General features: G+C 48.3%; 1 protein-coding gene across 4 annotated transcripts in view; it reads right to left on the reverse strand.

Annotated features, from left to right (window-relative positions):
• Positions 1 to 8,915, reverse strand: part of LOC116956535 (uncharacterized) — a 58,639-nt gene extending 49,724 nt beyond the window's left edge. The window contains exons 1-4 of one of the 4 annotated variants that reach the window (XM_076054468.1): positions 8,603 to 8,913; positions 7,997 to 8,042; positions 5,690 to 5,831; positions 848 to 1,353 (exon numbers count right to left, since the gene is read on the reverse strand). In XM_076054468.1, coding sequence (XP_075910583.1) covers positions 848 to 1,348 — 501 coding nt within the window. In that variant the 5' untranslated portion in view covers positions 1,349 to 1,353; positions 5,690 to 5,831; positions 7,997 to 8,042; positions 8,603 to 8,913. Of the gene's footprint in view, positions 1 to 847; positions 1,354 to 5,689; positions 5,937 to 7,996; positions 8,043 to 8,602 lie in introns of all 4 variants that reach the window. The other 3 variants (XM_076054467.1, XM_076054466.1, XM_076054465.1) reach the window with 3 other exon arrangements.
• Between the last annotated feature and the right edge of the window lie 1,766 nt (positions 8,916 to 10,681).

Here is a 10,681-nt window from a genome sequence, read left to right on the forward strand (position 1 = left end):
TGGGTGAGTGAGATGGTGGGTGAGTGAGATGGTGGGTGAGTGAGATGGTGGGTGGGATGGTGAGATGGTGTGTGAGTGGGTGTGTGAAATGGTAGGTGGGTGGGTGAGGTAGTGGGTGGGTGGGTGAGATGGTGGGTGGGTGAGATGGTGGGTGGGTTGATATGGTGGGTGGGTTGAGATGGTGGGTGGGATGGTGAGATGGTGTGTGGGTGAGTGAAATGGTAGGTGGGTGGGATAGTGGGTGGGTGAGATGGTGGGTGAGATGGTGGGTGGGATGGTGAGATGGTGTGTGGGTGGGTGAGTGAAATGGTAGGTGGGTGGGTGAGATGGTGGGTGGGATGGTGAGATGGTGGGTGGGATGGTGAGATGGTGGGTGGGATGGTGAAATGTTGGGTGGGATGGTGAGATGGTGGGTGGGTGAGATGTTGGTTGAGTGAGTGAGATGGTGGGTGGATAGGTGGATGAGATGATGGGTGGGTGAGATGGTGGTTGAGTGGGTGAGTGAAATGGTAGGTGGGCGGGTGAGATGGTGGGTGAGATGGTGGGTGGGTGAGATGGTGGATGAGTAAATGATTGAGTGAACGAGATGCCGAGCGAGTTCTAGAGTTCAACTAAATTCTGTGTGACCAGGCTGAGAACTCTGGAGAGACCAGGACCGGATTTTCTCAGTCGCAAAAAATTGGCGAAATTGGGACGGTGACGCCGGCACATGATGATCCCCCTCTGACCGAGCGATGTCACCGGACCTTGAACGATTACGGTGGCGACAATAATGCAACGATGTTGGTGGTGGCAGCGGCGGTGGCGACGGTGACCACGACGTGAACTCCGACCTCCCTCCGCTCACCTCCCCGTGGAACCTGGGCTGACTCAGCCTCAGGCCCTCGCCCTCCAGCAGCTCCAAGAGCCTCGCCTTGAGCTTGAGCCTCGAGATCCTGGCCCCTTCGCCGCCGCCGCCGCCCGGCACACGGTCGGAGGACTTTCCCACCTCCTCCAGGCTGATGTCGTGTGGCTCTAGGGTGAAGTAAAGGCCCGACGATGCCGCCGCCCCAGCCGCCGCCGCCGCCCCACCGGAGTTTGCCGTTGACGAGGAGGAGCGGCAGGAGGAGGAGGAGGAGGAGGTGACGGGGGAGGCCCGCAAGGGCGACGGAGCGGCCAGCAGAGCGGCCGCCGCGTCCAGCAGGGCCCGCCGGTGGCCCGGGTCGGCCACGCCGACGGCGTCGAGGTCGGCGTGGCCCAGGCGGCTGGCCATGTCCAGGTCGTCGTAGCCGTTGTCGACGAGGCGGGGAAGGTAGGCCTGCAGGCCCAGCGAGGTGAGCCACGCACGCAGGCCTTCGCTTGCCTCCATGGGGGCTGGTGGGCGAGGGGAGGGGAGGGAGAGGGAGAGGAGGGAGGGAGGGAGGGAGGGAGAGGGAGGGAGAGAGGGAGAGGGAGGGAGGGAGAGAGGGAGGGGAGGGGATGGAGGGAGGGGAGGGAGGGAGGGAAGGGAGGGAGGGAGGGGAGGGGAGGGAGGGAGAGAGGGAGGGAAGGGGGGGATGGGAGGGAGGGAAGGGGGGGAGGGAAGGGAGGGAGGGGAGGGAGGGAAGGGGAGGGAGGGAGGGAGAGAGGGAGGGAAGGGGGGGATGGGAGGGAGGGGAGGGAGGGAGGGGAGGGAGGGAGGGAAGGGGGGAGGGAGGGAGGGGAGGGGAGGGAGGGATGGAGGAAAGGGAGGGAGGGTCGCTCAAGCCCGCTCCTCAGGCTGCCACACTGCACACCGCCAAGGGAGGTAGGTCACACACGGTGTGCGGGTTACATTCCGTGGACAAAGCTCGCTGCATTATCAATTCTCAGGCGCGACGCCTAACTTTCCACCTTCCCCCCCGCCCCCCTCCCGTCATCATCAATTCGTTCATTGTTTATTATTATTATTATTATGCTGATGAACAGGTTTGTTGATGGTGCCGATGGTGGTGGTGGTGGTGCTGTAGTCGTGGAGAGCGTTGGCGTAGCGGTGAGCAGCGCTACGCCAACGCCGGCCCGGAGGTCATCCGAACCGGTCCTGGGCCTCCGCCCCCTAGGCAGCCTCGGCCTCAAGCGAGTACCTGGTACGGTGGCTAAGTAACAACCATCGCCACCGGCCTTCATAGCTGCTGTTCGCCAACACCACTTGTCGCGACAGCCAGTCCAGGCTATGCTGGCGGGGGGGGGGGGGATGATCTTTTAGTTTACCTTCGGTGCCAAAGTAGTAGCACATTGGGCACGCTGCGTTCACGTGACAAACCTTAACAGTTGACTGTGCCGGTTGGAGGACGGCGTCACGACACACTAACGAGATCTAACCGCCGACGCGGCAACCAAAAAATCGTCACGGTAAAAAAATGTTTTTTTGTTTTTTAAAATTTGGTTCAAAAAAAAAGAAATGTCGGGGGACAGTGACGCCGCGGGAAACACGGTCGGACTAACCCCGTGCCAACAACGTCACGGGAATCTTCAATATCGCAGATGGCACGCACGTACCATGTATCCACTCGCTCAGCCACACACTCCGTTACTCGCTCAGTCGGCCACACACTCCGTTACCCACACAGTCGGTCACACAGTCGGTCACACAGTCGGTCACCCCACTCGGTCACCCCACTCGGTCACCCCACTCGGTTACCCGCCCATCCACTCAAACAGCCACACACACTCAGTCATGCCATCACTCAGCCACCCACTCATCCACCCACCCACTCACCCACAAATACTGTTGCGAATGTCGTCACGGGATCTTTAAATCCGTCCACTGTGACTGAAGCAGACAGTGCCTGGTAGCAGTGGCATTACGGTTAACCCACACGCACACACACACAACCGCAGTGTTAACCAGGGTGGCCCACCAGGGTAGAAACGTTATAACGCTGGGCTACGCCACCACCATCCTGTTTAAGAGGAGTCTGGGCTGTGGTTAATTTTGTCAGAGCGTGCAGCCTGAATGGTTGGGTTTACGTTGTGACTCATCACTCCTGCACCGAGAGATTGACTGTGAAGTCACACAGGGATAGAGACAAAGGTCCCCCCCCCCCCGTGTAGCCCACACACGGCTGTCGGGGCAAGTGCTGTTAGCGAGTAGCAGCAGCGCCTGTGAAGACCGGAACGGGTGGTGTGTGTGTGTGTGTGTTTAACACGTAGCTTTTCGCGACCAATATTATCCACGAGAGGTTTTTTTGGTGGGGGGGGGGGGGGGGTTACATCGCCCCTTTCAGGGGGATTTATCCACAAATCTGGCTGTCGCCCAATGATGCTGCTTGTTGCTGTAAGAACTGGCGAAACATCACGGTAATCGAATTGTAAATGTCGAAGTGGGTTTACTCTCCAACACACAACTGATTAGTGATGTACTAGTATACTACACTATACACTACACACTACGCTATACACTACGCTACACACTACACTACGCTATACACTACAATTGTAAATGTCGAAGTGGGTTTACTCTCCAACACACAACTGATTAGTGATGTACTAGTATACTACACTATACACTACACACTACGCTATACACTACGCTACACACTACACTACGCTATACACTACAATTGTAAATGTCGAAGTGGGTTTACTCTCCAACACACAACTGATTAGTGATGTACTAGTATACTACACTATACACTACACACTACGCTATACACTACGCTACACACTACACTACGCTATACACTACAATTGTAAATGTCGTAGTGGGTTTACTCTCCAACACACAACTGGTTAGTGATGTACTAGTATGCTACACTATACACTACACTATACACTACGCTATACACTACACACTACGCTATACACTACACTATACACTACGCTATACACTACACTACACACTTCGCTATACACAACACTATACTACACTATACACTACACTACACACTACGCTATACACTACGTTATACACTACAATTGTAAATGTCGAAGTGGGTTTACTCTCCAACACACAACTGGTGAGTGATGTACTAGTATACTACGCTATACACTACACTATACACTACACAATACACTACACTACACACTACGCTATAATTGTAAATGTTGTAGTAGGTTTACTCTCCAACACACAACCGGTTAGTGATGTACTAGTATACTACACTATACACTACACTATACACTACACAATACACTACACAATACACTATACACTACACACTACTCTATACACTACAATTGTAAATGTCGTAGTGGGTTTACTCTCCAACACACAACCGGTTAGTGATGTACTAGTATACTACACTATACACTACACTATACACTACACTATACACTACACTATACACTACAATTGTAAATGTCGTAGTGAGTTTACTCTCCAACACACAACTGGTGAGTGATGTACTAGTATGCTACACTATACACTACACACTACGCTATACACGACACTATACACTACACTATACACTACACTATACACTACGCTATACACTACACACTACACTACGCTATACACTACACTATACAATACACTATACACTACACTGCACACTACACTACACTACACACTACACTATACACTACACTATACACTACACTACGCTATAATTGTAAATGTCGTAGTATGTTTACTCTCCAACACACAACCGGTTAGTGATGTACTAGTATACTACACTATACACTACGCTATACACTACACTATACACTACACTACGCTATACACTACGCTATACACTACACTATACACTACACTATACACTACACTATACTATATACTACACTATACACTACGCTATACACTACGCTATACACTACGCTATACACTACTATACACTACACTATACACTACACTATACTATACACTACGCTATACACTACGCTATACACTACGCTATACACAACACTACACTATACACTACTATACACTACACTATACACTACACTATACACTACACTATACACTACACACTACACTACGCTATACACTACAATTGTAAATGTCGTAGTGTGCTTACTCTCCAACACACAACCGGTTAGTGATGTACTAGTATACTACACTATACACTACGCTATACACTACGCTATACACTACACTATACACTACACTATACGCTACACACTACGCTATACACTACACTATACACTACACTATACACTACACTACACACTACGCTATACACTACGCTATACACTACACTACGCTATACACTATACACTACGCTATACACTATACCATACACTACACTGTAATTGTAAATGTCGTAGTGAGTTTACTCTCCAACACACAACCGGTTAGCGATGTACTAGTATACTACACTATACACTACACTATACACTACATTACACTATACACTATACTATACACGATACTATACACTACACACTATACTATACACTACACTATACACAACGCTATACACTACACTATACACTACAATTGTAAATGCCGTAGTGAGTTTACTCTCCAACACACAACCGGTTAGTGATGTACTAGTATGCTACACTATACACTACACTATACACTAGACTATACACTATGCTATACACTACACTATACACTACACTGTAATTGTAAATGTCGAAGTGGGTTTACTCTCCAACACACAACCGGTTAGTGCTTAACTAGCGACAAACTGGCCATGTGTTGTTTACGTGACAAATCCTTAACGATTGGCTGTGTGTCCGGTGGTGGCCGGTTTATCGACGCATTTTTATTGACGTGATCCAACCCCCGAAAAAAAACACAAACCTCTATTATGGGCGGTGTGTGGTCAGCACTGGCACCACGCCCCCTGCCCGGCCGCCTTTGTCTCCCCAGTGGTGGTGACGTCACCACGACGCTTGTGCCAGGCCATGTGCACCTTGAGGCCACGTGAAGTGTCGAACGCCCGCTGGCAGGAGGTCACGGGGCAGAACCAGCAGGTGCCACGGGTCGACTGACTTCAGATGACCGGCTGATGCACCACCCGTGCCCCCTACTGTGCCAACTTGCTGTGCTTTAGCCACGCATACCACCAATGGTATTCATATGAGGCCGAGTCGACCTAGGGGAGTCCCAGCTGCCGATTCGGATAATCGCCACTGATGATGGTGGTGGCCGTGAGCAGGAATCTAACTCGGGTGAATGCCGGGCCCATAGCGCATTTGCGCTAACCGCTGCACCACCACTCCACACCAGTCACACACATGATGATAGTGATGCTGATGATGGTGGTAGATGATGGTGATGCTGGTCTTTTTGGTGATGACGATGGTATTCATGATAATGATGATGATGAATGTGGTGATGGTGATAATGATGATGGTGGTGGTCGTGATGTCTGTGTGTTGAACTTCGTTGGCACCGTACGTAGCCAGCCGTGCTAATCGGAGGTGCGGGAATGCTGGTGGCGATGATGGTGGTGGTGGTGAAGATGATGATGGTGACGATGAAGGTTATTTGAGGTGTTAATGATGGTGGTGATTACGGTGATGATGCTGGTGGTGACGATGGTGGTGGTGTTGATGATGGTGGTGTTGATGGTGACAATGGTGGTAATGATGGTAGTGATGCTGGTGATGATGATGGTGGTGATGATAACGATTTTGGTGATGATTAGGATGGTGTTGATGATGGTGTTGATGATGATGGTGGTGATGGTGATGATGCTGGTGATGATGCTGGTGATGATGATGTTGGTGTTGATGGTGACAATAATGACAATGGTGGTGGTGATGATGGTGATGCTGGTGATGGTGGTGTTGATGGTGACAATGGTGGTGGTGATGATGGTAGTGATGCTGGTGATGATGATGGTGGTGATGATAACGATTTTGGTGATGATTAGGATGGTGTTGATGATGGTGTTGATGATGATGGTGGTGATGGTGATGATGCTGGTGATGATGATGTTGGTGTTGATGGTGACAATAATGACAATGGTGGTGGTGATGATGGTGATGCTGGTGATGGTGGTGTTGATGGTGACAATGGTGGTGGTGATGATGGTAGTGATGCTGGTGATGATGGTGGTGATGATAACGATTTTGGTGATGATTAGGATGGTGTTGATGATGGTGTTGATGATGATGATGATGCTGGTGATGATGCTGGTGATGATGATGTTGGTGTTGATGGTGACAATAATGACAATGGTGGTGGTGATGATGGTGATGATGCTGATGGTGGTGATAACGATTTTGGTGATGTTGGTGATTAAAATTGTATTCATGGTGTCAATAATGGCGATGATGATGTTGGTGATGATTAAAATTATGGCGTTGCTGATGACGATGTTGATGACAATGACTCTAACGTCACACATCTCTCTGCTCGCAATACAATTGACCTTGAATGGTGTAAGAATGGTGTAAGAATGATACTAGTCCAATTACAATAGCAATTATAACGCAGCAAAGCCTTCGTTAAAATGTATAACAGTGATTTAAAGCTTTCGTGACTGCAGGGATTCATATTCTTGGTTCTTTCGAAAGAACCAAGAATATGTATAAGTGTATTAATGTGTTGCAGTGTAGAGTGTGACACACTATATTTGGTGCATGTTTAACAATGTACAGGACTGCATGATGATGATTTTAAGTCTAATTAAAGCCACTAATTATTGCGTTAAAAGTGTATAATGTGTAAAACAGTGACAGATTATAATGTTGTATACAAGCCTACGTGAATGTATTAAAGAGTCTAACGACGTTCAAGACTGCGTATAAGTTAAGTTATATGTATAAGTTATATGTATAAGTTAATAAGACGCATGTGGGCGAATCCCTTCTGCGGTATTACAATGCACAATCCACTGCAACAATTGTTACAATCGGAGCAACTTTAACCCGTACACGAGCGTTTATCAAATAACAACATTAATAACTTTATGAACTTACAAGAGCGAGTGAGTTTTAATGTGTCTAGGGAACTTTTACAGTGGACAGTTTTAACCGCTATGCGATGCAGTGCGGCGTACGGGGACACTGTTACAATTACAAACTATTACGACTTTAACAAACCACCCCGGGGTGCGTTATGAGTTATCACAAGAGTTGATAAAGATTTAAAACTCACCACCCATTAGGTGATCATCTGAAATCGCTTCTTGTTCGGGGTGCGCCTACACATTCAGACGCACGTTCCATTAACTCGATAAACAACAATTAACAACAACACGTTTCCTCAGAAAAAGCTTCGCTATGCGAACGTTGATAAAGTAACGACCAAAAAAAGCCGATTAAAACGCAACTATTTTACACGGAATATTAACAGATAAGGCCCCTCCGTCGGCTAAACTATGTCACGACTTTTTTTTTTCGATGTAAAGCTTTCGTGACCGCAGGGATTCCATATATTCTTGGTTCTTTCAAGATAAAGTCACCGCCGCGTAGAAGGGAAATAATAAAACAATAAAACGATACAATTCTCACGACGTTTCGGCCACAAACGCAGGCAGCCGTCCTCAGGATTAAAGCAAAAAAGTGGACATTTTAAAAGCGGTACTCTTTAAAAAAAACGAAACGAAAAACACTTTCGATGCCTCGAAAAACAAAACAAAACCAACAACTTAGGCGTCAAACTCCATTAACTTTTTTTTTACTGTGGTTAAACAAAAAAATTAAAGTTTTTTTTTACACTAAAAAACTTAAGATTCTGAGGGGAAAAAAACTTTTAACGAACCCCAAACGCCGCCACCACCACCACAGCCGCAGCAGCAGCAGCGACAACTTCCTGAGGGGCGGGCGGAGCGAGCGACGAGGTGGTGGGGGAGGGAGCCGCTTTAACGCCTCGGTAACGATGAGAGGAGAGACGAGGAGGAGGAAGAGGAGGAGATGAGAGGAGGAGAAGGATAAAGTGCGGTGGCCATAGCCTTTGGTTATTTGGGTAAAGTCACGTAGATAGAAAAAAAATTTAAAATTTTTTTTTAAAGTAAATGTTAAATTAAATTAAAAATACAATTAAAAAAATGTAATACAAAATAAAAGCAGAGAAAAACCCCGCCCCCGCCCCCCACGACGTTTCGATCGCAACGCAAGCGGTCTTCATCAGGCGGAGAAGAAAAAAAACTTGCGGTGGCCATGTTGGTAAGGGGTTGGGTAGCGCCCATGCTGAGTCAATGGGGGCGGCGGCGGCGGTGGGGAGTGAGGCGATGAGTCCCTGAGCAAGATGGCCGCCACCACCAAAAACTGGGTTATCCCTACGCAAGATGGCTGACCGCCGCCCACCGAACAGCGGGCTATCCCTGCATAAGATGGCTGACGGCTCTCCCCCACCCCCCCCACGTTACGGTGACGTCACGCGCAATCTCCGCCCCTAATGATCGGACGAGGAAAAAGAGAGATAGACGGATCGATTCCCCGATTCCAGTATCGATTCCCTAACTGTTTTAAATCACCGGCGCCGCGTGTAGAATCAAACACCGGCGGGAAGGGCAAATCGATTACTTGTGGAGAGAATCTAAGCCTCAGCGATTCACCACCCCGCCGCCCACCCGCCGCCGCCGGAAGCGTTGGTCGTGCGGGTGACGTCACGAGGGGGATTCCCCCCAAATCTACCCCCCTCGCGATGACGTCACGCCTGAGGCATGTGGCTAATAACGTCACTGTGCGTTTATCGCGGTGGGGGGGGGATAACAGTGGGGGGTGGGGGGGATGACGTCAGGATGACGGCGAGAATCTTATGTATTTTTGTTCGATTTCTCGATTCGCAATGAAATTCGATTACGTATAAGAATCGCAAATTGTGATCGGTTCCAAACTCGCAATCGATTCTCTGCCCACCGTGCGCTGACCCCGTGTGCTGATGATGATTTGATGGCGCTGATGATGATTTGGTGGTGCTAATGATGATTTGGTGGTGCTGCTGATGATTTGGTGGTGCTGCTGATGATTTGATGCTGATGATGATTTTATGGTGCTGATGATGATTTGATGCTGATGATGATGATTTGATGCTGATGATGATTTGGTGGTGCTGATGATGATTTGGTGGTGCTGCTGATGATTTGGTGGTGCTGATGATGATTTGGTGGTGCTGATGATTTGGTGGTGCTGATGATGATTTGATGGTGCTGATGATGATTTGGTGGTGCGGCTGATGATTTGATGCTGATGATGATTTGATGGTGCTGATGATGATTTGGTGGTGCTGATGATGATTTGATGCTGATTATTTGGTGGTGCTGATGATGATTTGGTGGTGCTGATGATGATTTAGTGGTGCTGATGATGATTTGGTGGTGCTGCTGATGATTTGATGCTGATGATGATTTGATGGTGCTGATGATTTGATGCTGATGATGATTTGATGGTGCTGATGATGATTTGGTGGTGCTGATGATTTGATGCTGATGATGATTTGGTGGTGCTGATGATGATTTGATGGTGCTGATGATGATTTGGTGGTGCTGATGATGATTTGGTGGTGCTGATGATGATTTGATGGTGCTGATAATGATTTGATGGTGCTGATGATGATTTGGTGGTGCGGCTGATGATTTGATGCTGATGATGATTTGATGGTGCTGATGATGATGATTTGGTGGTGCTGATGATGATTTGATGCTGATGATGATTTGGTGGTGCTGATGATGATTTGGTGGTGCTGATGATGATTTGGTGGTGCTGATGATGATTTGATGGTGCTGATGATGATTTGGTGGTGCTGATGATGATTTGGTGGTGCTGATGATGATTTGATGGTGCTGATGATGATTTGGTGGTGCGGCTGATGATTTAATGCTAATGATGATTTGGTGGT

Source organism: Petromyzon marinus, chromosome 66 (genome assembly GCF_048934315.1).
Source record: "Petromyzon marinus isolate PM22_M1 ecotype Great Lakes invasive population chromosome 66, UKy_Petmar_22M1.pri1.0, whole genome shotgun sequence".
Lineage (NCBI taxonomy): Eukaryota > Metazoa > Chordata > Hyperoartia > Petromyzontiformes > Petromyzontidae > Petromyzon > Petromyzon marinus.